This window comes from Molossus molossus, unplaced genomic scaffold (assembly GCF_014108415.1).
Source record: "Molossus molossus isolate mMolMol1 unplaced genomic scaffold, mMolMol1.p scaffold_m16_p_3, whole genome shotgun sequence".
Classification (NCBI taxonomy): domain Eukaryota; kingdom Metazoa; phylum Chordata; class Mammalia; order Chiroptera; family Molossidae; genus Molossus; species Molossus molossus.
The window spans coordinates 78,238,434-78,266,125 of NW_023425366.1; the positions used below are offsets into that span (position 1 = coordinate 78,238,434).

General features: G+C 40.0%; 1 protein-coding gene across 3 annotated transcripts in view; it reads left to right on the top strand.

The window, feature by feature from the left end:
* Positions 1-27,692, top strand: part of FER (FER tyrosine kinase) — a 364,169-nt gene that overhangs the window by 323,768 nt on the left and 12,709 nt on the right. For all 3 annotated transcript variants that reach the window (XM_036278843.1, XM_036278845.1, XM_036278844.1), the window contains one exon: positions 26,957-27,111. In XM_036278843.1, the coding sequence (XP_036134736.1) occupies positions 26,957-27,111 (155 nt within the window). The remainder of the gene's footprint in view (positions 1-26,956; positions 27,112-27,692) is intronic.

The following is a 27,692-nucleotide window of genomic DNA, read 5'->3' on the forward strand; positions in this document are numbered from 1 at the left end:
GACAAGGAGGAAAAGGAGAGACTAGAAAAAGGGAGAGAGACATTGCTAGGAAGTCCTTGCAGTGCACGGGTGCTGAGGAGAGGGGGCAGCTACTTGGAATGAGCCATCTGGTAAGGCGAATTGTAGCCCAAGGTACAATTAGACCTGCTAGTAACTAGCTCACTAAACTGTTGACCTAAAGACGCAAGGAGAATGCAAGAGCAGCTGGAGCACTAGACTCTGCAAATGCGGCCATGATTGTTCACAAGAATCAAACGTAGATTCTGAAACCCTTACACTAGTCTACATAGTGATACCTCTCGCACATTCTAAAATGGGCTCTCAATGGAATGTGCGTCCATAGCAGGGAAAGTGATGGTCAGCAGGAGCCAGCACAGGTTCATCGAGAACACGGCCTTCTGTTTATGTTGTGAGTTTCTGAATGCTGGTAGATAAGAACACTGGTTATGTCTTGATTTCACCGAGATATTTGTCAGAAGTTCACATTTTATCCCTGTGGACCAGATGAGAAAAGGGTTCTAGTAGATGATGTGGTTACGTGGATTTGTAATGAGTTAGAAATAGGAAAAAGTTGTTTTTTTTAAATAAGTAAGAATGGAAAATACTCTAGAACCAAACCCTGAAAATCCTTAGAAGCTATTTTAGGGGAGTTGGATTTTTTCTTGAAGGCAGTTTGGATTCATTAAATAAGGTTGCGTTATAGGGTATCACTCTCTGCAGTGTGAAACAGGCCGGAGTGAGCTGATGCAGACACAGCGAGGATGTGAGAGGTGGTGGTGGGCTGGCCTATGGGAACCGGGAGTCGTCGTGCAAGTAGACAGTAGTTGATGAATTGGTGAGGTGGACAGAGTTTTGTCATTGACAGAATGTAAGGGTAGATATGCAGTGAAACATCACGACACCCACAAGTATGACTTGAGGACCAGAGCGGATGGTGGTGCCATCCTCTGTGAGGGAGCAGAGGTGCAGGACGATCGGGGTCATGATAAATTTCAGACAGCTGTGGAGTAGTAACGCAGACACAGCTAGAGGCATGGAGGTAAGCCCTGCAACAAAGGAGGGACCTAGGGAGAGGTAAAGATGGGGTCATGAGTATGTGGGTAACAGCCATAGGATGAATGAGATCACCCACAGTGAGCCTGTGGACTGAGAAGACAAGCACCTGGCACCAAACCACTGGGAACGTCAGTGTCTAAGGATTTCACGGGCGGAAGAGATCAAGAGGGTGTAGTCGAAGCTGGTCTGTTGTCTCAGAAGCGAAAGGAAGAGTTTCAAAGAGGCAGCAGTCAGGCGGCAGGGGCCACTGGGAGGCCAGGAGAAATGGCCCCCAGGAGGCAAGAACTCCTAGGAAAGGGACAGGTCAAATCAAACTCCGGTGGGCCCAGAAAGGAGGTGAAACAGTAGAGAAAAGAGGGGAAAATGGGATGATATCTGGGTGTGGGGTCACCGCCATGTTTTATGTTCAGATGCTAATGCAAAGAGTCAGTGGAGAAGTGGAGGGAGAAACAGACTTGATAAGTAAACTGTACTAAACTGAGACCCGGCCACCTACTTCTTATAGGCTACTTAAACCAGAGCTCTGAGAGTGTGTTTGAAAACTGCTAAGCTACATGGATTTCATACTGGTTACATTGTGGTGAAACGGGGTGCAGTCTCTTCCTCTCTCCCCAAGCCAGTCAAACCTACGGACTAATTGTTTTCCAATGAATCGAAAATATATACAGAATTAGATTGACTCAAGCCTTTATTATCTTTTGAGAGAGACTGTGGTGTTTTAAAACCTGCTGGCGGTTCAGTGTTACATGGATTTTCTTAGTGACTATTTCTACGAAAACACTTTAAAATGCGGTTTACCGCTGTGATCGGCAGTAGGGGGAGGCTGGAAAATTTCCACTGTTCTCAATTCTATTTCCCTGATCTGTCGTGCCTGGACTGCACTTTTTTAAACCATTTATCTTCTTGTTAGGTTTTTGTGCTGGAGTGTACATTGCCAGTGGTTTTATTTGATCACTGGCAACGAGTCCTGATACATTTTTTTCTGATATTGAGCATTTCAAGCAGCTCCCTAATGAGCCTGCCTCCGCTCCGCTGCTGTTAACTTCGATAGATTTCCTATTGTGAGAATAAGCTTCCAAAAATAATTGACTTGTTTCCCTTAGTGATTCCCCACTTTTATGGAATCTCATTATTTCCCAAATTGTAGATTTCAGTCTCCCTACCCAGGGCTTCTCTAGTGTAAATTTAGCTTCCCAACTGAAGTAACATTTGAAAGTTGGGGTCTAGGGAGCTCAGGAACTTGCGTGTATTTATTCAGCAAACACGTACTGAGAACTGCTGTGCGGCATTCACCTGGGCGTTGAGGTGCCAGCCTCACCTGAGAGGTTCTGCGAGGAGCTAACAATGAAGACGACCAGACCAGCAGATCTGCTATTGCCGTTCCGTGGGCTTCAGGCTGGACTGGGCGATGGTGACACAGTCGGGAAAGACTCCGCAAGGTCACGATCTTGCAGTTTAGATTTTGAAGAATGAGTAGGATTTAGCCGGACGAAGAGGGGAAGGGGGATCTGAGTTAGAAGAAAAAAATGTTTAAAAAATATATATCCTGCATTTTATCTAGAGAAGCTGGGGTATCTGAAACAGATGAATGGGGAAAATGATGGCAGGGAGAATGCTTCACTTAAGAAAACCACTTCTAGAATGATGGCCTCTGTTCCTCCTTTAGTGCACCATCTACTTTTGCTTTGACGATCTTCCAAATCTGAGCTCCGTGTAGAATACCTCTGGGAGATGCCTTCAGGGGCTCAGCGTTGCCTTCTGACAATGTGCAAAGTCTCAGTCTTCATGGGCGTAGGGGCCACTAGTCATCCTCACAGAGCAGAGCACTCTGTTCCCTGAACCTGCCACCTTCCCATCTCCACACCTGTGCTCCGGGTGTACCCTCTGCTCCGAGTGACTTTCTCCTTCTCCCTCCCGTCACTGCCGTATCTTACTTGGTTAAAATCCTTAACTTCAGCCTTAAAAGCTGAAGTATCTGAAATAAAGATTGATATATCTCTGCAATGAAAGGTATTAGAAATCATGTAGTGGGATGAATAATTGTTATGAAAACATAATATATTAATACATAGAACCAGATACAATACAGTATAGTCTCATGACGTGTTTTAAAATACGGACATGCAGAGCAAACCACTTTGTGCATATTCATCATGGTGCAGACAGTCATTATCTCTGTCTACTTGTGCAATGGTGGTCTCCCTCCTCCCCCCTTTTAACATTTTCAGTTTTTTCCTAACACTAAACGTGGTGCTTTGACAGTAGGGAACAATAATAGATGTTATTTTCCATTTTTAAAACCCTACTCTTGCTTCCCGGGGCTCGGCGTATCTCCTGTATGGACTCTTCTGCCATCCGCCAGTCAGAAGAACTGGCACCTCCTCTCTGCTACCATGGCGCATTCTCACTCATAACCGCATACGTACTCTGCCTTAAACTTTAATTACATGCCACAGCTCCCACAGTAACCCACGGCTGCTTTGAACAGAGATCGCTCTGTTTGTTAAACGGATGAACGCTTATGGGAATTCAAAGTAGAGTAGTTCTAAAATCTTATTGGGGAGACAATACCTGGAGTCAAGAAAAATATAAAAAAATGAAAGTTAACTTGTAAGGCAATAGAACAAAAATTGTCAAAAAAGAAAAAAAAAAAGTATATAATGTAGCCCTGGCCAGTTTGGCTCAGCAGTTAGAGCGTAGGTCTGAGGACCAGTGAGTCACGGGTTCGATTCCAGTCGTACCTTGGTTGTAGTTTGGTCCCTGGCCCGGTTCGGGGTGGTGCAGGAGGCAACCAGACAATGTGTCTCTCTCACAGCGGAACCCCCACCCCCAGTCTTACTCCTTCCCTCACCCCACCCCTCCTCCCTCCCTCCCACTCTATCTGAAGATAAATGGAAAAATATCCTCAGGTGAGGACTAAAAAGAAGTGTAGAATGTAAATATGGTACAGGAAGTGGTAGAGGGGTCCTGGTGTCAAAACTATCCTATTTTCCAAAATGAGATTTGAGGATTCTGGTTGAGACCGACAGGTAGCAAAAGAAAGCTCTTTTACTTGGAAACATACTTCAGTGACATTTGAAGGTCAAATTATGAATGCAGACTCACGGACTCATCTGTGAAGAGTCCCATCCCACCCCCCCAAAGCCGCTCATGCTGGCTCCACACAAAAACAAAATGGGACTGCAGTAATCTGTGTCCACAAAGCAGATCATCTCTGCTGATAACAAGGCATTGACTAGTTTTAATTTACCTGCCTATTGAAATTCTGTTTTCCTAGTGATGGTTATTAAAGTAACAATGAAAAGGACTGCATTTTTTTGTTGTTTTTGTTTTGTCCTGACTTGAATCTTGTAAGAGCGTCTGCTGGGAGGAAAGATAATGAACCCAAGACACCTTTCTGTCTCAAATCAAATAAATATTTTGTGACAAATTGGAATGCCATTCATGCTTTCTATTTTCAGATGTAATACTCTGAAAGTAAGGCATCCCTTATAGATTTCTCCTGCTACATCGAAAAGTTAGCCTGTGGAGCTATACAGGTATCTCTTAAAGATTCAGTCAGATGCCAGACTTGGTGATACTGATTGTTCTGTCTTCAGACCACATGGGAAGAAACAAGGATGAATCAAATGACAGGGATGAAAAGAGATTCCCGAGACATCCTGCCCCCCAGGAAGCCCTGGTGCCTGCTGAATGCAGAAGTAGTTCAGTCCATTTTCTCTCATCTCCTTTCTGCATTGGTATCTTAGTAACTTTTCTTGAAGGAATATTACGTACATAATTATGAATATTCTTTGTAAATGTTTCATGAGGAGAAAAATCTTATTCTGGAAGCTTCTAGTCATAGCTTGCTATGCAAAATACTAGCCCATCTGGTAAAATTTTCTTTCTACTTCAGGTATACTTAGAGCTATTAAATTTTGGTTCTCTGTACTAAGTAAATTAATTCATCAAAATCCTGGCTCTAATCATCTCCTTCATCATAGCTCAATATTTTGTTTTCGTTTATATTGCCTTTAATTTTATTTTGTCTGACTTTAAAATGAAAAGTAGACGTAATCTGGCAGCCCCTGAACAGCACCTGCTCTGCTTTTCTGAGTCTCCTTTTGTGAGCAGAATGTCAACTGTCTGGGTCATAGATGAAGGAAGAGACAGACCTTTGGGACCCAACTGATTGTGTGACTCTCTAAAAGCACACTGAGAATTTTTCTATCTAGATTCTGAATGTGAGCTAAAAATAGATGTCTGGTACCTGAACTTCCTCCTGGGATTCTGATAGACTGATGGATGCAGCATGTGGGAGTTTGGGGGAAACCACACCTTGATGTATTACTTTATTTTTTGCTACTCTGTGCATAATGACCTTGTTAAAATTCTGTCTCTTCATGGTGCACTGAAGGCTTTGGAGGATTTGTCATACATAAACACCAAGTGCAATGATTATGAGCAAAGTAAACATGTAAGACTAAAAGTAGGAAAAATAGGGCCAGTTTCTTAGTGCAAAGTGTGACACTGAGTATTGTGAATATGTTCTGTTTCCAGCTTTATTGTTTGTGAAAGGTTCATTGTGTGCTTATCCTTTTCTATAGCTCCTATAGATTGCTTTTATAATTAATTTACAAACAAAAATTTTTTCTTTACTGATTTTTAGAGAGGGAAAGAGAGAAATATCGATGAGAGAGAACACCGATTGGCTGCCTTCTGCATGCCCCGCACTGGGGATCGGGCCCACAACCTGGGCATGTGCCCTGACCAGGAATCAAACCAGGACCACACTGACTGGGCTATAATTAATATTTAAAAAAATTTTTTAATGTTGAGGCCATGAAAATCTTTAAATAATTTATTAAATGGTTTTAGTTGTCTAAAAAAGGTCAGGAATACCTTGCTCTTGAGTCAGTTTTATACTGTTAATATATTTTAAACATATGAAAGAGAACAGTGTGGCTCATTTGGTTGGAGCATTTTCCTGTGCACCACCAACAGGTCACAGGTTTGATTCCTGGTGAGGGCACATACCTAGGTTGTGGGTTCAATCCCCAGGGCATGTATGGGAGGCAACTGATCCATGTGTCTCTGTCATATTGATGTTTTTCTCTCTCTCCCTCCCTCTCCCTCCCTCATTTTTCCTCTCCCTCCCCTCCCTTCCTCCCTAAAACCAATTAAATATATATATAATATAAAAGAGGAAATGTGTAAATTATGTTACATAAATTTAATAGTATAACTCAATCTCTTTTCATATGAGTTCTAGTTCTTAGTCCCCCCCCCCCCTCGGTTTTATTGAGAAATAATTAACATATATCACTGTATAAATTTTAGGTGTACAGTGTAATGGTTAGGGTTACATATATCATGAAATAATTACTGTGATAAGTTTATTTGGCATCCATCATCTCATATAAATAAAATAAAAGAGAAAAAGCAAAAAAATTACAAATATATATATTTTTTGTTAATCCTCACCCAAGGATATTTTTCCACTGACTTTTAGAAAAAGTGGAAGGGAGGGAGGGGGAGGTAAGGGGGAGAGAGAGAGAGAAAAAACCTTGATGTGAGAGAGACACATCAATTGGTTGCCTCCTGCATGTCCCTGACTGGGGCTGGGATTGAACCTGCAACACAGGTACATGCCCTTGACTGGAACTGAACCCAAGACCCTTCAGTCCACTGGCCCACCCTCTATCTAAATGCTGAGCCAAACAGGCTAGGGTGGAAAAAAAAATTATTTTTTTTGATGTGATGAGAACTCTTAAGATCTACTCTTTTAACAACGTTAATATATATCCTGTAGCAGTGTTCAATATTATCAGACTGTACATTATATCCTTACTTAGTTTCTTTTATAAGAGTTTGGCATTATAAGCCCTTAAAGGAAAATAAAGGGATTTTATTTAGGTGTTAATACAAGCAACACTTTTCTTATGGAATAATATCTTTAAAATAAAGTAAATACAAAGACAGTTTATAGAATTTAAGTTTGACTGTTATAAGTGTCCTATATAGCCAGTTAGCTATTCAGCATTAGGAAAAGCCATTGTATTTGTTTATTTTTTAATTTAATGAGGTGACATTGGTTAATAGAACTATATAGGTTTCAGGTGTACAGTTCTATAATTCATCATCTGTATATTGAATTGTGTGTTCACACCCCAAGTCAAGTCTCCTTCCATCATCATTAATCCCCTTTTTGGCCTCTTCTACCTCCCCACCCCTTCCCCTCTGGGGATCGCCATGCTGTTGTCTGTGTTAGAAAAAGCCATTTTAGAGCCACACCCTCCCCTCCAAGCCTTCCTCCTTCTCTGTAACAAACACTGGTCATGGGGCTGCTGGTCTTTGGAAATGGCTGAAGAAAAAATCTCACCAAGATAAGCAGAAAATTTATCCTCAGACACATTTTCATACATTAAAGAGAGGCATTTATTTGCTTGGTTTAAATTATTTGACTTTGTGTTCCCTAAATTATTTTGAAATCTCGTGAAGATATCCCACAGTAACATTCTGTCCTAAGTTCTTTATTAAAAACAACACCATTAACTTTATAATGAGATATACCTGTAAGATTCTTAAGGTACCTTGTTTTTAAATCATCTTTATTGTAGTATAAATTAAACACAGTAAGATGCACCAATTTTAAAGGTACAGTTTGGGTTTTACCAAGTGTGCACGTACAATCATGTAACCAGTACACACTTCCATCACCCCCCAAAAGTTCCCTTGAGCCGCTCGCTTTGTGGTCAGTTCCTCCTCCCCAGGGAACCACTAATCTGTCACTCCAGTTTAGCCCTTCCTAAAATTTTATTTAAATGGAATCATTTAGTATGTAGTTTGTTGTTTTACACCCCCCCACACACTAAGATAAAGCATAATGCTTTTCAGATCCATTCATGTTGTTGCATATAGATTGTCTTTGAAATTCTGAGTAGTGTTCCATTGTATGCTACAGTTTGTTTTTCTAGTCACCAGTTGGTGGACATGTAGATTGTTTGCAGTTTTGGAGCTATTATAAACAAAGCTACAATGAATATTCATATGTAAGTTTTTGGGTGAATATATCTTTTTATTTTTCTTTGGTGAATATCTAGAAATTGAATGGCCAAATTGCGTGGAAAATGTTTAACTTTGTAAGAAACTGTCAAACTGTTTTGAAGTGGCTGATCCGTTTTGCTCTTCCAGCCACTGTGTGAAAGTTGCAGTTTCTCCATACAAGTAACACTTGTTACTGTTGGTCTGGATTTTTAGTCACTATGGCTGGGAATGTAGTGCTATCTCCTGTTTTAATTTTAATTTTATTTTCCTAATGACCAGTAATGTTGAGCTTCTTTTCATGTGCTTATTTGTCATTCATATGTCTTGGTAGAGCATCTGTTCAAATCTTTTGCCCATTTTTTGTTAATGAGGCTGCTTTCTTATTGTTAGCTTCTAATCATTTGTTATATATATATATATTTTGAGACAAATTATCAGATTGTTAGGAGATATTTCTTCTCAGTCTGTGGCTTGTCCTTTCCCCCCCTTTTTTTCTTTGCAAGAGAAGTTTCTAATTTTAATGAAGTCTGATTTACAGTATTTTCTTTCATGGATCATGCTTTGGGTAACCAGGTCACAAAGATTTTTGGCTGTTTTTGTTTCTAAAAATTGTAAGTTTTAGTTCTCACTTTCAGGTCTAAGGCCTACACAGTGCCTGCCTCTTTTCACTGCTGATTTGGTTTTTGGTTTTCTAACTCTTCCTATTTGGTTCTTAGCTTACTTATCAGCGTTGGTTTTTTTGTTTTTGTTTTGTTTTTTACTTTGCATACCTACTGTTCAAAATATCTTTGATTTCCTTTTCTGGGAACTCACAGTTTCTGTCCTATCCCATCTCTTCCTAGAGATCAAAATCCATCGGAAATCCCCATTTTAAGTATCTGCCCTTTCCTTTCCTGCTCACTGTTTAGTGGTATTTATAGGAATACTTTCCTGTGTGTCATATCCATACCGTTTCCATACCATCATCTAGAAAAAATGTCAGATGTTTTCTTTATCTTTTTACCTGGTGAAATGTGTGAAGGTTAAGACATGCTTAGGGCTTGAAATGACCCTTTAAAGTTTCAAACAACAAATATTTACATTCAACTAGAATTTGGTGTGAAAGTTCAGAAATTTTCATTATGTTAATTTGATAGCACTGGAAAAGCTACTGCCAATCCTTTATGTAAGGATAAGGTTGATTTTGTTTTCCCCCTACATCATGTCAGACAGTTTCCATGTCTGGATAATTGCCTTACTCAAACATGTAATCATTTAGCAAGGCTCGCCTCACACATGAAGCGTTTCTCATCATCTTTCTCCTGCTACTTCCTCTTTTGTCCATCACGCTCTCTGTAGACAATAGTCATTCCTACAAGATCACGTTTACTACCACAGTGTCAAGTTCTTAAGGACAGACACTCAGTCTTTCATAACACTGCACAGTGCTCGCTGCATATCAGAAGTCAAGGAAGTGTTTGTTGATCTTATCCTTTCGTCAACAGTCCCAGAGAAAGAGAGCCTGTCATTTCTCTGTGTGCCAAAGTCCTAAACATTTCTATGGGCTAGAATTCTGCGCTCTCATCTGCTATATAATTTAGACCCACGTTCTTCAGCATTGTCTTATTTTTCTTACTCATAATCACATTATCAACTAAAATTTTTAATCAGCCATTGATTGCATTTTGCTGAACCCAATAGCTGCTTTTGAGTTTTTAGTAAATGATGGTCCCTTCTTTGAGTTTGGGCTTTATCACCTTTGGAAAAGGAAGACTTTTCTTTTTCATGAATCATCTTCCTGAACCATTATCAGTTCAGCCTGAATGGAATTCTTTGTTGTTATTGTTGTAAAGGACTTGGCTGAGGTGGTTTTTAGAGGGAAAAAAAATATTTGGATATTGTTATTAAGATAAGCATCTATTCTCCTACTACTTTCTGAAAAAAAAGGATATAGTTTATTTTTAGTAAAACAATTCAATGTTATTTTGAAGAAAATGTTGAACATGCGTTTTAAGCCATTACTGCCTAGTGTAGTCTTTGATAATCTGACATAAATATGATTCAGCATGTGAAGGAGAACTTTATAGAATAGTTTGGGTACATGATATGTTTTTAGACAACTTCATTGTTTAGCACACAGCAATATGATGAAATTTAAACTTCTATTTGTAATATAGCTAATATAATGACTTATAGAAATATTCAGAAAATAAAACCAGTTCTTTATCTGCATAATGATTGTTTTGCTTGTTGCCGTATTAATCAAATGAGTCACTAAATTGCAGAAAACCTAAACTAGTCAACTTTAAAAAGAATTGATTCTCAGATTATAGCTGGAAAGCCCAGTAGAAGACTTGCCAATTGTTTTTCAAAGACACACGTGCTCTTCCAAAAATGTGTTCCCAGAGGCCCCAGTCAGCCCTGCTTCAAATAATTCGAGCAGTGAAGCAAGTACAACTTCTATACAAAACGACATCACTGCCGGATGTGAGGGCAATCTGGCTGCGACATGTCACCCCATTGATCGCCAGGGATGATTTGGCTGATCTGGCTGGCTAGGCGGGTATCCCCCCCTCCCTCAACCGATCCATGTGCGATCCATGTGCGTCCCTCCCGAGGCTGCACGCTAGGTCTAGGTCGAAGAGGACGACCTTCCCCCCAGAGGAGAAGACCGGTCTTCGGTCTAGTACACTATACGAGTAGCTGCGCTCCCCTGCTAGAACCTCCAAACAAGCTCTCAAAATGACATCACTGCCTTTTTAATAAGCAGACCACACCCTGGTGTAGTGTGGGATTCCATAATTACTGTTTCCACATAGATCGAATTCGAGTAACTGCCCTTCTGTTGGTGATACTAATATTAAAATACTCAAAGGTGGCCTGCATTTTCCTTTATTAGTGTTTGTGAAGTTGCTGTTTCTTCAGAAGGCAGCCTCTGGTCCCTGCTGGGTATCTCCTTCCGATGCGGTCTCACCCTGTCTCTGCTGACACTGCTGACACTCCGTCTGCTGCGTGTGCGCTGTCCCTCTGAATCACTCGTGTGTATCACGTTGTGCTACTCTGGACTCGCCCTGGGCTCACAGCGTGTCTCAGTGCCGTTTTCACTGCCTGCTGCTTTCCGTTCAGTATCGTTAACACGGAGCTTCTCAGTGAGTCCTACTTTTTAGAAACTTAGAATAGTTCTTTTTATTCTAATTGATGCTCTTTCCCTAAATTCTTCTTTCTGGTGGCGTATTACCACACCTGCTCTTTATCACCACGTGCTTCTCACACCTGGTCTTTTACATCCAAATCCTATTTTCTTCTGCTAGGAGCAGGACGAGGAGCAGGGCACGGCTGAGCGCATGTTTACTTTGACCTGACTCCTTTCCCTCCTCCCTTCCAGTTTGCATGGTGACGTCCTCTGAACTTTGCCTCCATTTTAACAGATGAATCGACGACTATTTAGACAAAACTGTGCCACTCATTTCTTTTTTTCAGCTGTTTCTTGCTCCCCACTTCTTCCCCTTCCACGGATTCCCTTTTCACATTACGTGGAGTGTGTCCTTGAGTCATTCTTCAGATGTGTCGTATTTGGTAACACATTTAACTGGTTTGCACCAGAGGAGTGTCAGTACCAAGAGGCCATGCAGTCTTGTTTGTTCTGTTCACTGCTTTGCCCAGAACAGTGCTAAATGCACATTTTTTAAGGCATCAAGTCAGTTTATATGATCTCATGGCCTTCTCCTTCTCAGTTTTAAATCTTTTTTTCATAGAAGTAATTGTAAGCTGTCTATCAAGTTTTCTGTTTCCTGACACCAAGTATAACTTACTATGGTTAACCTTTATTGCGGACTCAGGGTCATCATTATCCGTATCCCTTACTATGATTTGTTTTAATCTGATGTCAAAATTCCCTCACAGCGTCTCAGGGAAGTTGACCTCTGAATTAGCTAGCTTCCATTTGCCAGGTGTTTGGGTTTATTTTTCTTCTCTTTACATCAGGTGAGAAGTGATGGTGCAGAACTTGAGACCTGGTAGAGCCGTCTGGGGACAGAGGTATCGCAAGAAACAGTGTCTGGAAGAGATGCTGCTGAAATAGCCAGGCAGTCATGGTGGGGAGGGCTTAAAAGGGAAAATTCTGGTTTTTTGTCCATAAAAATCTAGCTGTTCAAAGCTGAAGCTGAGGAGCCAAGCCAGGAGAAGTGTTTGCACCGATGAGCAGGTGCCGGTGGCAGTTTCTACTAGGTGTGGAGGAGGAGGACACAGTAACGGCTCCAGACCTTTCGTAGCAGTGATCCTTTTTCTTTTGTCTCGTACCCTCGACTCTGCCCTGCCCATCCGTGCTGTTGAGCTGTCATCCCCACTACTATTAATCAATGTGCTGCACCAACGATCTACTTCTGCATAAAATACCACCCCAACATAGTGACTTAGAACAACAGTCATCTCTTACTTTGTCAGTTTGGGTCAACAGTTTAGGCCAGGCTGCTCAACTGAACGGTTTTCTGTGGTTTCCCCTGGGATTACTTAGCTCACTCAGTCATCCAGTAGCTTGACCAGGCCTGGAGCCTCATTCACGTGGCTGGGCCTTATTGCTGACTGTAAGCTGGGCCCTCTTCCTCTCCACGTGCTTTCTCACCCAGGCTGCCTTGCATGGTGCCAGGAGTGTTCCAGGAAAGCCTCCAGGCCAGTACCATGGAGCTTCAGACGATCCCCCCTGCCACATCCTGCTTGTCAACACCACCACGTCAGCCCAGGTACAGGGGTGGAGAAGTCCAAAATGTGGCCATAGTTTTCATACCACACCGGTCTCTCAGAGCCTGCTTCTAACCTTCAGACTTGTAATTTCCAATATTGCAGCTTGTGTGCTCACATAGCTATGTCTTGAGGGTGGGAGTGAGGCTGTGTTTATCTGCAGCACATAGAGGACCTGGTACCTAGTAAGACCTCAGTACAGGAAAGTTGAACCAGTGGTGGACTGATTGGTTGATTTGTACAAACATATTCATGTATAGATACTCTGTTTTGTATACTTTTAGTAGCTAGAATCTGTAATTATACAGTTAATGAAATAGTACTTTCAAAAAGCTTATATTTTTGGTGTAAAAGAGCAAGAATTTTTGTGTATGTCAAGTAGGAACCAAAGGAGGACATGTCCTTAGAACACAGAAACCCATCTGGGCAACAGAGACGCAGTAGTGTCTCATTAGTCAGTTTCTGGATCGGATAACCAGCAATGACCTCATCTCTTCTCACGTCATGATTATTAAATGTGTTAGACCTCACAGTCGAAGTTATATGTTCACCTGCGGCATGTATTTAATGTCAGATTAATGACTCTCTGTGCCAAAACAGTATCTTAATATGGAAACTAAATTGCAAATGTAACCCCCAATTACTTTGCCTTAAAAATAGCTTGGATAGCCCTGGCCGGTTTGGCTCAGTGGTTGGAGCGTTGGCCTGTGGTTCAGAGACCTGGGTTCGGTTCCCGCTAAGGGCGCGTAACTCGGTTGCAGTTTGTCCCCGACCCTGGTTGGGCTGTGCGGTGGCAGCCATTCGATGTGTCCCTTTTACATCAATGTTTCTCTTTCTTTCTATTCCTCTCTCTCCCTCCCACTCTATCTGAACAAAAAATGGAAAAATGTCTTGAGGTGAGGATAAAAAAAAAAAAAATAGTTTGGATAGCCCTGGCCCATGCGGCTCAGTTGGTAGAAGCATCATCCCATAAACCAAAAACTTGCAGGTTTGATTCCTGGTCAGGGCACATGCCTAGGTTGCGAGTTCAATCTCCCGCCCCAGTCAGGGTGTGTGCAAGAGGCAGCCTATCAGTTTTTCTCTCTCACGTCAATGTTTCTCTCTCTCTCCCCCTTCCCTTCTCTCTCAAAATCAATGAACATGTCCTTGAGTGAGGATTTAAAAATACTTTGGATAATCTAAAAGGCCTATTACCTAATATCAACTAAGATTCTGTTGATGGCACTAAAATGACAATTGGGTAGTTTATGGAATGCAAACACCATGTGTCTTAGTTAAGTTCCCATATAGGTAGTTACTCCACGTGTAATTTCATTGAGACACTGTGATGCCCCTTGGATTGGCCTCCACTGCAGACCACCATGGCTGAAGACTGCTCGGCAGCTGTCACAGTTTCCTCTGGTCATTTGGAGATCACTGTAATTTGCCAGAATTCTGTGGAACCCTTTAGGCATGACAGGCTTTACATTTATAGAAACTTTTTATTGTCCACTTTGAGTCTTTCAGACACTTTTGTTTTATGTAATTGTGTTCTGCTGGTTGGTGAATACAAATTTCATTAAGAGACCAACAGGACACATGTATGCATGAAGTAATATTTGCTCAGATAAGTAATCCTTTATGAATGCAAAGTGCAAGTTTTGTATGGATTATATCAAAGAATCACAGAACGAATAACAACTAATCATAGAAGGATATTTGGTGACTATCTTTTAAAACTCTTATCTTGGAGAACTACAAAAAGAGAAAAATAATTACATGCATGAAATTGAGTGTCAATATAATACAAAAATAAGTCTTATAAAAATAATACAGAATTAAAATTGAACAAAGATAAAGGCAAGCTCTCTTGACTATGGAAAGAAAATATAGAGAGATAGAAAAGAAATTGAATTTGAGATCTTTGTTTCAAGATAAAAATGAATTAATTACAAAATAGCCCTATATTCATAACTTAGACTCTCCTATTTGGATTTCATACAGTGAAAGCAATCATAGGACTGAAAGAAAATGTATTATGAAGTCACCTGGGATATCAATTCATAAACATAGAAAACAACATTAGAAATGGAAATAGGAATAATGAAAATTTCATTTTAAAAGAATGTAAATGGGAGGCAAGGAAAGAACTGTCCAGATAGATGAAAGAAAGTCATGATTTCTCTCGAATTCTTATAAATACTGAAAAGCATTTTCCATTAACAGGACACCAGTGCCACAGTAAATATGATTAGATACTTCTCCTCTGTACAGAGGCAGTGTTCTCCAGACACTTTCTGTGTTAGTGTGCCAGACGAGGCTGTCTTCCCACCTGCCTGGGAGGACGGCCTAAGCGTCCATTAGGCACCGCCAAACAGAGGCAAACGTGCAGGTTGTCTGGTGGGGAGGACGGGATAGGACCTTGGGGGGCTGTTGTCCATGACTGACTCTCTCAACCAAGTGCAGCCGGTGGCATCCCTTGCCCAGGAAAGTTAATCCTGCAAAGAGTTAACCACCTGCAGATTTAGTATCTAAATCTAGGTACATTCCACCATAATTAGAGTGTGTTTGTTCATTAGTAGCGGAACATTTTGCAGACTATAAAAACTTAAATGATCCTGAGGCTCATTATGACACCTTGTACATCACAGACTACACAGTTGCTCTGCTTCTTTATGTGCCTTTTATATCTTAATTTAGGGCCCAGTGTGAGTATGTCTATCACATCACGAAAGTATAAACCATAACAAATGATTATGGAGGAATTGTTATGTGTCTTTATACAGAATGCAAAAATAGAATAGAAACTAGAATAGAAAGAGTAATGCATATTTTAGTCTTCTCAATATGTTCTATATTGCATAACCTAAGCACTGAGTCAGAGTCTCTCTTTCATTAAACTTAAATGGGAAAGAGATCAAGTTTCAGGAACAAAATGGCAGTAATCTATCTACTCAGGGATTGCAAATATGAATAATATCTCAAAGAAACAAACAAAAAACAGCATTGTAGAATATTGAAAGAGTATGGACTTTGGAGCAAGACAGGTTTCCATACTCAGCCACTTAGCTATGTGTTCTTGAGCAAGTATTTAGTCTATGTATTTAGTCTCGAAGTCTCAGTTTCTCTGTATAATAGAGATATGTACACTTCAAATAGGGAGTAGGAATAGTAGGTAAAACTCCTGGTATCATTCCTGACACATACTAGATACTTAATAAATGGTTACTATTATTCTGATAGGGTTGGGAAATGTGTTTTCTAGGTCATAGCCCACAATCATTCAGCAGAAGCAAGCTAGAGGATGCTGCATGGCAATAGTTTGGCCCTGAGTGGGGTAGGACCGTTGGCCACATGGAGTAGCACTCTTGTAACTTACCCTCCCAGGTATTATTCCATTCGTTAGCTGCTAACTCTCACTGTTGCACTGGAAACAGAAAACTCTTCACCAGGATCACCTAGCACCACTGTGGGGCTCAACTCATCCAGCCAGTTACAGGAAGACAGTGCCTTTAACCTGGAATATACGGAATTAGAGTTGAAAGGACCATATGCTGGCTACCAACTGGTGGGCCAAGGACCCCTGGTTTCTACAATTATTGCAAATGTTCCAGGGTGCATCAAGCATCATTTGAGACAAAGCAATGCCCTATAATATATCTACATGCAGTACCATTTCACTGTTGTGGTTAGTAATGTACAAATTTGTTTCAAAACGTTATTCTCTGTAGTTTTGCATCATGTTGTATTTTCACCGTCAGCCATTATGAAACGTACAACTTTTGCATCAGGGTGGAGTACAAAGGAGTCATAAAATTGCTTGACATTATGCAGGAGCCCTCATGCTCAGAAGAATCAAGAACTGGTGCTCTCCTTTTCAAGGTTAAGGAAAATGATGTGTGAGGTACTCACTTGCACCGCTTATTAAGGAAAACACTGGTGAGGACTTTGTTCTCCTCATCCCTAGTCTAAAACTCCCAACAGTGGAGATGTTTGCATTATTCTTCTGGAAAAATCTGAAGTGTACTTAATGTTCAGATTAGTATGCATGAAGCTGAGTATTGACAGAAAATGGGTTACGTGGAAAACATTTAAAATATTGCCTAGCACATACATACAAAGCTCTCAGTAAAGGATAGCTGTTCTCATGATGGCTGTTACCATGGTGGCTGTTCAGTAAGGAGGGATTTGTCAGATTTTCCTGTCTGTTACTCAGAGTAACTTATCACATCCACGTGCAACATCTTAAGTTATATTATTTGTCACTCAGGTAAGTGGCTTCTGTTGTCACTTCCAGTGCTCTCTGCAGGGGAGTGGGGCATACTTTTTAAACCTCCCCTCCAGAAGTCTTTTAGGACGAGGGGCTCTTGCCATTAGGACTTTGGAAGCTAGTCCTTGCTGTGCATTTGGCTGCAGCCTCGGACAGCTGTCGGCCTTCAGTGAGCATGCTTGAGACAGCTCGGTTCTGTTGTTGAATTACTCATTGGGATTTGGTATATTTCTGTGAACTAAAATGATCTAAACACTTATTTTTCATCAATGCTCTTTTAATTTGTCCTCCATCCTGCCTCATTCTTCTGTTTATTAAAAGATTTAACAGTAGATCAATATTTATTTAAAATGTGTACCCAGAGGTAGTCTCTAGAGATTTGGTATCTCATTTCAGAATGTGGCCCATGGGTGATAGCAGAAAACCATGACTGAGAGAGATTTACCTCTGACTGTGCAAATAGAGTGCCCACTTCATAAAACTGTAAAGCACCCAGATTAATCACAGTAGTTAAATGCAAAGAAAATTCCCCTTGGGTTTTCAGGTTAATTTAGGATGGAAGCAAGTGTTATCACAATGTGTTTGGTTGTGAATTCTTTTCAATATCCATGTGAGTTCCCTTTCTTTCTTTCTTTCTTTCTTTTTTTTTTTTTTGGTACGTGCCCCTAGCGGGAACCGAACCCAGGACTCTCTAGTCCACAGTCGACGCTCCAGCCGTTGAGCCAAACCGGCCAGGGCGAGTTCCCTTTTTTTAGCTAACAATCTAGGAATTTGACTTCTAAGCTAAATGAAAGAATATGTGGAGTTTGTGCGTGTCCGTCTGGAATTCTCTAATAGGGAAGTCTCCCGAGGAAAGGAGACGAGAGCCCAAAGAAGTCCTTTATGTGCTGAACATGTCCATTTAAGGAAAGGAGCTGACTTCAGGCAAGGACTTGTTTGTTTCACGTCCCGGCCCCGGGCCGCAGCCCCTTCCTTAGGGGAGATCACCCAGGCCTGCTTCTCAGTGTGCAGCCCGGTGGGGCCGTCTCCAGGACGAGCAGATTCAGTGGTTGAGGCATCCGGGCCTCGTGTGGTGATCTTTCTCTGTTATGTACCAGAAGATAAGCTGGTTTAGAATAAGTACACTAGAGCTAGCCCTAGACAAATATTTTGGAAGTTATATCTGCATTGTTGGCCCCACCCAGTGCCCCCTTCATACCCGTACATACTCACCCAGTGCCCCAACTGACCTTTCCCCTGGAGCCCACTGCATGCCCTGCCCAGGCCTGCCCTCAGCCAGGGCCCTGTGCCATTCAGTTTTCTTTCTCCTTCTCAGTCCGAACATACCTGCTCTATCACTCTATTCCCTTAAGGCTTTGTATGGTGTCTACTCACTGATCTGTTCAAATAATGTGTGCCAAAGTGTGACCAAGTGGTAGCATGTGCCCCTTCTCCACGGGTAACAGATCTGCATTTTGGCAGTGGATTTCGGTCACGGGAAGAGACACATACTGAGCATTCTCAGTGTCCTGGCAGCAGGACAGGCACTCAGGAGCAGGGAGTCCTTTGGTTCTCATCATATATGTCCTTAGGGCATTTGGACCAGCCCTGACCAAACAAAGCACAAATGTACTCAGCCTCGCTCCACACCTGGTCCACAGAACAGTCCTTTCATTTCCAACTTCCGGAGGTCTGTGACACCAAACAGTTCTTCAAAGGAACAGGAAAAGTAGAGTCTAAGAATGGGACCAATATTTAGTTTTGCAGCTGGGGCTTCCTTTGGGGCCCATTCTTTTAGAAATAAGTGCCGCAGTAATCAGGGAGAGCCATGAAAATGCGATCGAGGAGGTTACGAGGGAAGAGAGGCAATGAGCAACACCGTCATGAATGGGAAACTGTGTGTGAGATCAGGGGTGTAACTGATGAGAAATGTAGGGAGCTTTTCATAGTTACATGTATTTTATTTCAAGGAAAGATCAGGTAGATTCTGAAATAGAAACAAGCAACATGTGATTTGCAGAAAAATCTGGCTGATACCTCTTTTTGGCTAATCTCTGTTCGCAGCACTGAGAATAGTGGCGTTGGTATTGGCCAGATAAAATGATCCCCAAGGTGCTGGCTCTGTTGCTAAAGACACTCCACTTTGTGGTTCTAGCTCTGCTAATGTGCGCACAACTCTGCACAGTAACCAGGCAGTCCTCGCCTTCCATCACAACGCTCGTGTGTATTGTGTTAAAGCAGTTGCTGACATTTGGTTTCGTCAGAAATATTTTTCATGTGCTATTATATAGACTGTTTCCCTCTCTCTTTTGACGGGGCAGAAGTTTGAAGTGTCACTTTCTTTTTTAAAGGTAACCCATTTGGGCTCTTCTGTTGTTTAAAATTCAAAAGTTGTGGTCGTTGGCCGTGGATTAAGTGGTTCGTGGTTTGATTACATTCTGGCAGAGAAGTGCTAGCTGAAAGGCATGATAGCGGGCTAAAGTTCAGGCTGTGGGGCTGGGCTGATGGGGTTCATATTTTGCTTTCCCCCACTTATGGGCTGTGCAACCTTGGACAGGTCCTTAACTCCTCAGCTTCATCATCAAAAAAGTGAAAATCATAAATAGAGTAATTAGGAGAATTAAGTGACTTAATATACGAAAATGCTTAGAATAGTGCCTGACGTAGTAAATGCTACATAAGTTGTTAGGAGAACTAAATCGAATGGCTTTTGTATTCATATAAAGAAAAAACTGTCACATAGTTTATTCTGATTAGAAGGGGGAAAGGGAGTGATTCTCCAATACATGGTTTCTGTGGCTAAAATTCAAGTTTTGTTGTGATAAATGTTCAGATTTTTAAAAATGTTTTTATTGATTTTTGTTTTGAGAGAGAGAGAGAAACATTGATTGATGCCTCCTGCACACCCCTACTGAGGATCGAGCCCACAACCCCGGCATGTGCCCTGACCAGGAATCAAACTGGGACCTCTCAGTCCATGGGACGACACTCAATCCACTGAGCCACACAGGCTGAGAAAATGTTCAGTGTGTGGCTAACATTTATTAGCACTCAGTATTTTATAATACTATTATCCCCATTTTACCGATGAAAAAACTGAGGTTAAAAGTAAACTTCTAAAAGTCCAAGAGCCAGTATGATGTAATACTTCAAAATGGGTGCTTTTAATCACTACTCTACAGTGCTCCTCAACTATGCTTGTAACTCTCAAAATATAGATATCGTTGATAAGACATGAAAATTCTGCTCTTTTTATCAGAACTTAGTAAGGCAAATGAAGTCGGCTTCGTTTATTCCCACCCCTGGGTTGCCGGTCGCATGCCATGTCTTTCTTAATCAGAATGAGACCTCAGGGCCTTAAAGAGGTTTCTCCTCCTAAACGTTGACAGTTATTTGTAGCTCAATTTTATCCAGACATAGTAGGAATAGTTTTTATACCTTCCCCCACACCAAAAAAAAAAAAAAAAAAAACATAATGCAAAAAAGCAAATATTTCTCTAACTCCTTCCCTTTATAAGGGATACATTGTGACTTTGTGGCATCATAGCTGCAAGTAGTAAGTGATGTCTGGGGTAGGGCAGCCTGGCAAAGAGGCACACTGGCCCGGCATCCTGGTGGTTGCCGTTCTACCATCATGTGTGCTTTTGAGATGCCCACTGTCGTGCTTTTCAGAGAGCAAAGAAAATTTGCTCATCTTCATTTCCTTCTGGTGTTGGATTTCCTGCAACGGCTCTGTTCTCATTTTTCCTTAATTAGCCTGTCTCATATCATAGATGACTTGCAAGACACTTCTGCTACCCATTCAGAAGTTTGACTTTAATTCTTCAACTAAGATTACTCGGCAGACGTAAGTAGGACATTTCCATATCCGGGTGGCAGTCGGCAGCATTTGCTGTTCTGTTCCTCTGTGTTGGGAGCTACGTCTGATACCTCCTGTGAACGACAACGCCAGCCTGATACGAGATTTCTCAGCTCGTAATCCCTGCAGGACCCGCAGTCTGTAACACACTGGCTTATGCTGGCTTGTTTTTGAGCAGTTTCCTGTGTGAAGAGGCGGGAGCACCAGGGTTTCTCCTAGAGAATCTGACTCCGGGTTGGGCAGTAGTGAGCTTAATGAAGGAAGGAATGGAGAGAAAATGGGGAAAGGTGTTATGTCTGCCTTACCTCCCAAATTAGATGGTCAGCTTCTCAGCCCAGAGTTCCTCTGTTTTTCCTATTTCCTTTATTGCTTGTTGGGACATTAGGCCAACAGTGAGTATTGCCTGAAGGCCTAGGCTTTACTTTAATTAATAGATTATGCCAAAAAGATAGCATTTCCATTCCCTGTGAACTTAATGCAACCCAAAGGAAGTAAAGTGTTCTGCAGATATTACTGAGATATTCTTTACACTGAATTGAAGGTATCTCTAAACTGGTTTTAGATTGGTCACTTGCAGAACTGTAATCTCATTACAGAGGACAAACCTCTGCTCTGGTGGCGCAGTGAAGACAGTACGGGAGCAGAAGTACATGTACTTGTAAAGCATAGGGGTTGTTCTCAGGAAAGTACCAAAACTGAAATCCTGTGAATGACTAAGACGCTGCAGGGAATCAAAGCTTACCGTACGCAGGAGCACTTGCATTTGGCCCCAAGGAGCCAGCGGCCCAGGGACTGGGACCAGGAGGCAGGCACTGTGGCACCACTGGACCTCTGTCAGAAAGCATTTGACCATATGTTTGTGGATCTATTTCTGGGCCTTTATTCTGTTCTATCATGCTATATCTTTTTGCCTTGACTGAGCTGTATTGATAACAATGGCTTTATAGTTGATTTAAAATCAGATTAGGTCCTTCAACTTTGTACTTCTTAAAATTATTTTGATTATTGTAGAACCTTTGCTTTTCTGAATCCATTTTAGAATCACAGCTTGTTTAATTTTACAAAAACATCTGCTAGAATAATGATTGAGAGTACATTAAATCTCTAGATTAATTTGGGGAGAATGGCCATCTTAATATGAAGTCTTCTACTCCATGAGTATGGAATGAATATCTTTTCATTTTTTTTTTTCTCAGTCCACTTTTACAGTTATGATTGTAAAGGACTTAGTTTGTTTTTTGCTGTTTGTTTTTTTGGCATTACTGTAAATGGAATTTACTTTCTTTTCCAATTGTTTGCTGCTAGCAGAAAAGCGTACTATTTTGCGTTAACCTTTTATCTTACAAACTGTCTAAATTTATTTATTATTTCTACTTCTTTTTGACTCTGTCTTCATGAGGGCATTCTTCGATAATTTCTTTTGTCAACAGGTTTTGAATTAGAGTTCTACTGGCCTCATAAAATGAGTTAAGCCATTATTTTCTCTATATTTTGAAAAGTTTGGATACTATTGTTGTCATTTCTTCCCTGAATCTTTGATAGAACTTAGTAATGAAACCATTGAGGTTTGCTTTTTGAGAAGATTTTTTTTTGCCACCACATTTATTTTAATTAGTAATTATAGAATTATTCAGATGTTCTTGTGTCAGTTTTGCTACTTATATTTTTAAAAAATATATTCATTTCAGCTAAGCTGTGAAATTTGCTGGTATAAATTTTTTTCATAGTATCTTATTCTTTTAATGTCTATGGATGAGCAATAATGACCCTTTTTCATTCTTCATTCGTGATATTTTAAATATTTGATATTTTAACTATCTAATATTTGAATATTTTTAAGCATTCCATTTTATCTGCTTTTTGGCTATCTCTTTGCATTATTTTTTAGTGGTTGCTCTATAGATTTCAATACATATACCTAAACTTCCTGAACTTCCAAAGACTATTTAAATATTGTACTGCTTTATATAAAAATGTAAAAAACTTGCAACTACGTAGGTCCCTTAGCCCACATACAACATCTTTATATGGCAGTTGTCACATATAACATTTGCACACATTGAAAACCTGACCAGATAATGTTATATATTTGTTTTTCATATTCAGTCATATTTTAAAGAACTTAAGAGGAAAAAATAATGTTTTATATTTATCCCTAATATTTATCATTCTTCTTGTGCTTCCTTCTATCTTGATGTTTCAGATTTCTTTCTCTCCAGCCTGAAATATTTTTAGCATTTCTGGTACATTAGATCTGTTGTCAATGAATTTTCTTAGTTTTATTTCATCTGACGGTATCTTTATTCTGCCTTTATTCCTTTAGGCTATTTTTGTTGGCTATAGAATTATGGGATGACAAAGACATTTTCTAGACTTTTGCTTGGAAATATATTAAATCTACCAACCAATTTGGAAAGAATTGCTATCTTAATGAAAGATGTTATTTTACCCCATCATTTAAGTAATCTGTGATAATTGGAATCATTTTCTGTATATGTGTCCTTTTCTCTATCTGCTTTTAAGATTGTTTCTCTGCCTTGGACATCAGCAGCTTGATCATGACGTGTAGGTATTTTTTTCTTTGATTTTTATACTATACAGAATTCACAAAGATTTTTGAATGTGTAGATTTGTTTCTTTCCAATAAATTTGAGAATTTTTCAATCATTTCTTCAAACAGATTTTATGCCCTAGTCTCTTGTTCCTCTAATTCTTGGCCTCCAATCAATAACATGTATTTTTTAATCTTTTGACATTCTATGGGTTCTGTACACATTTAAATTTTTGGTTTTCTGCACCTTGAATGCTTAATATGCTATATCTTCAAGTTTACTGGGTCTTTCTCTGTCATCCCCAGTATGAGCCTATGCAGTGATTTTTTGAAATTTTCAGATATTTTAAGGTTTGACATTTCTATAATGGTTTTTTTTTTAATAGTTTCTATTTCTCTATTGAGGATGTCTACTTTTTCACTTATCTCAAGTGTGTTTTCCTTTATTTCATGGAGTAGTAATACTTGCTTTATATTTGGTTATTATGATGTTGGCATTAGTTGATTTCTTTTCTCTTCTCTTTAGAATTGATCACATTTTTCTTGTTCTTCATACATAGAGCAATTTTGAGTTGTGCCCTTAATATTATGAATATTGTATTATTTAGGCTCTAAGTCCCTGTTATATTCCCCTGGATATTGTTGATGTTTTGTTGTAGCAGAAAATCAACACAGTTGATCAGTGTACTGCTGATGTTACAATTTGCAGACCAGTCATATAAATTAGACTTTAATTTTTTGGACATCTTGAGTAATGTTTGATATTTAGAGATGAATTCCAAAGATAAATATGTAAAATCATGTCAGTTGAAAGAGAAGCTAGTTGTTAATTGTTCCTAAGTTAGGGAAAAAGTACTAAAAAGGAACAAGCACAGAATAGACAACCTGCCTTCAGCAGGGATCACTCCTAGGATAAGACAGTATGTATATATTCATTCGAAAAATATTTATTGAACACCTACTGTATGTCAAGTGCTATTCTGAGCATTGGGAATATAGCTCTGAGGAGCACCAGTGGATCCCATCCCCATCATCTTTAACATTCTCAAGAGCTTCACACCTGCAATTGTCACCTTCCACATTAACTTTACCCTCTGTACAAAATTATCACTATCTGCATATATGCATGTATTAGCCCCCACATTAGGTGGAAAACTCCTGTGACTTGTAATCCCCTTTTAGTTACCTCTCCATTTCTCTGTACCCTTTTATTGCAAATTGATTCAAGAGTGCCTATTTTCAGTATTTCCACTTCTTTTTCTACTTCTCTTTGAACACACTCGAATCATGCTTTTGTGCTCATCATTCCACTGAAATTGCTCTTGTCAGTGTCTCATTAAATTTCATGTTGCCAAATCCACTGACCAATTCACAGTCATATTTCTTGTCTTCTCAGTAGTAGTTGACAAAGTTGATTGCTGTTTCTTCTTGAAAAACTTTCTTCTTTAAAAACTTTCCTCATATGGCTTCTAGAACACCAACCTCTCTCTTGGTTTCCCTTCTGCCTCACTTGCTGCTCATTCTCAGTCTCTTTTCTTGAGTCTTTCTCTAAATGATGGAGTACTCTACAACTTAGTCCTTGAACACCTTTTTCTTCTCTGTGCTCACTCTGTAGGTGAAAGCATTCTCCAATCCCATAGCCTCAAATATCTAAAAGCTAACAACTATTAGACCTCTCCTCCAGATGAATACACCCAACTGCCTACTCAGCATCTCCACTTGGATATCTGATATACATCTCAAACTCTGCGTTTCTAAAACTACCCATCCTCAATATTGGATGAGTTTTCAAAATGCATATAACACACACACACACACAGAAAGAAAAACATTAAGAAACAAAAATTGCTTGAGCAGCATAGAAATTTCTCTCATGCATTAAAAAAAATAATAAAATAAAATAAAATTAAAAACTCCAGAGATAACAGAAGTAGGTAATCTAGAATATGTATGGAAGTCATACTCATCAGGGACCCAGGCTCCTCATCTCTTTCAGATTTTGGTGTGCTTCCTCTTTGTGTTAGCAGGAGGGAGAAATGTAATGGTATTTTCCCTTTCTTTTCAAGAAACTTCCTAGAAATTCTAACACCTCTTCTGCTTATATCTCATTGGCCAGAACTTAGATTATGGCCACATCTAGCTGCAGGAGAAGCTGGGAAGTAGAGCAGTTTTTAGCTAGATGGCAATATACTCAGCTAAAATCAGGATTATTTTACTAAAAAAGAGTGGGAAATGGACATTAGGAGGCAACTGACTGTCTGCTACACTCCATGAATCTGGTTCTCCCTCTACTCTTCCCGACTTGAATAAATGTCAGCTTCATTCTTTCAGTTGCTTAGGCCAAAATATCTTAGGGCCATCATGACTCGTTGTCTCTCCCATTCCACATCTAATATACCAGCAAATCCTATTGGTGTACTTTTCAAAATATATCCTGAATCTGACAGCTTCTGACCAAATCCACCACTCTCATCTTAGTGAAGACTATGGACACACCTCCTCATCTCCTGAAATTGTCTCCTAACTGGGCTCTTCTGGTTCTGCCAGTCCATTCTCCATCTAGTAGTATATACTGTGTGTGTGTATTTGAATTTGATTATTGAATGTTTTCCTCACTAGAGTTAGAGTCAGGACTTGGTCTGTTTTGTTCACTATTGTCTTCCCTATCAGTCAAGCGTGGCCAGGGCAGACCTCTCCAAGGAGAAGACTGAGAGTGAATGGAGAGGAGCCAGCTATTCGGAGTTCTGGGGGTGCACTCCCGGCAAAGGGAACAGCTAGCTCAGTGGGAGGGCCCTGCAGTGGAAATAAGCTTGTCATGTTTAGGGAACTTCTCTTGCACTAGAGAAAATGAAGAAGCTCTGTGTGTCTGGAATATAGCCAATTATGGAAAGAGTGGAACAAGATGAAGTGGGAGAGAGAGTTTTGCAGGACCCAGATGCAATAGAAAAAGTGCTGGGAAGCTCTAGATTACACTGCAGGCTATCTTACTCAGTAACTGCTAGTGGCCTCGGCTATTTGAAATTTAATTCATGAAAAGTAAATAAAATCAAATGAAACTTCAGTTTCTCTATCACACTAGCCACATTGCAAGTGTTCAGTCGCCACATGCGTGTGATGGCTGCCTACTGAACAGCACAGCACAGACAGGGAACTTTCCATCATCACAGAAAGTTCCCTTCGACAGTGCTACTCTAGGAAAGCCAATCAAAGGAGAAATAATGCCAACTTTGCTTAGCCTCTCGTCTGTGATTATTTCTTAACCCTGGAATCAGTATTTTTCTATTTAAATGGAAATATATGTGGTGCCTAGAAAATTAGCATGTGGCCTGTTCCATATGTAAATATTCACAAGGATGATTTTTACCTGTGACAGAAAAGATGTGAGAAACTGGTAAATCACAAGCATTCTTAACCTCATTATAAATACATTGCAAATGTAAAAATGCAAAGTGAAGTCGTAAATGTGAAAGTGGCTTTCAATTTGTTTTAATAAGTGTTTTCTGTGTTTGTAACATAGGGATCTTGCTGCAAGAAACTGCCTGGTAGGTGAAAATAATGTTCTGAAAATCAGTGACTTTGGAATGTCTCGTCAAGAGGATGGTGGAGTGTATTCATCTTCTGGCCTAAAGCAGATTCCCATTAAATGGACAGCACCAGAAGCTCTTAATTATGGTAAGATTGGACACTTCTTTTTTCATGGTAAAAAAAAGAACTCCATCAGAATAAAACATTTACTAACAAAAGTAGAGGGGTACAGCAGAGCCCAGATGTATAAAATGTTCATACTTTGCACTTTTGATCAGATTTCTGTATGTAAGATTGGTAGATTTAAAAGATGGATACACTTACAAGCATTTTTAAATCTGAGAATTCCTTTTTATCTGAAAAATGATTTAAAACATTTTTAAATTAAATTTATTGAAGTGATATTGGTTAACAGAGATTAAGTTTCACGTGTACAATTTTATAGTACATCATCTGTATATTGCATTGTGTGTTCACCACCCAAAGTCAAGTCTCCTTCCAACACCATATATTTGACCTTCTTCAGCCTTCCTCCACCCACTTTCCCCTCTAATAACCACCATACTGTTGTCTGTGTCTATGAGTTTGTTTCACTTGTACATTTGTTGCTTCCTGTTTTATATCCCACATGAGTGAAGTCATATGGTTCTTTTCCTTTTCCGTCTGATTTATTTCACTTAGCATGATACTCTCAAGATCCATTTATATTGTCACAAAGGCTTTTTTGG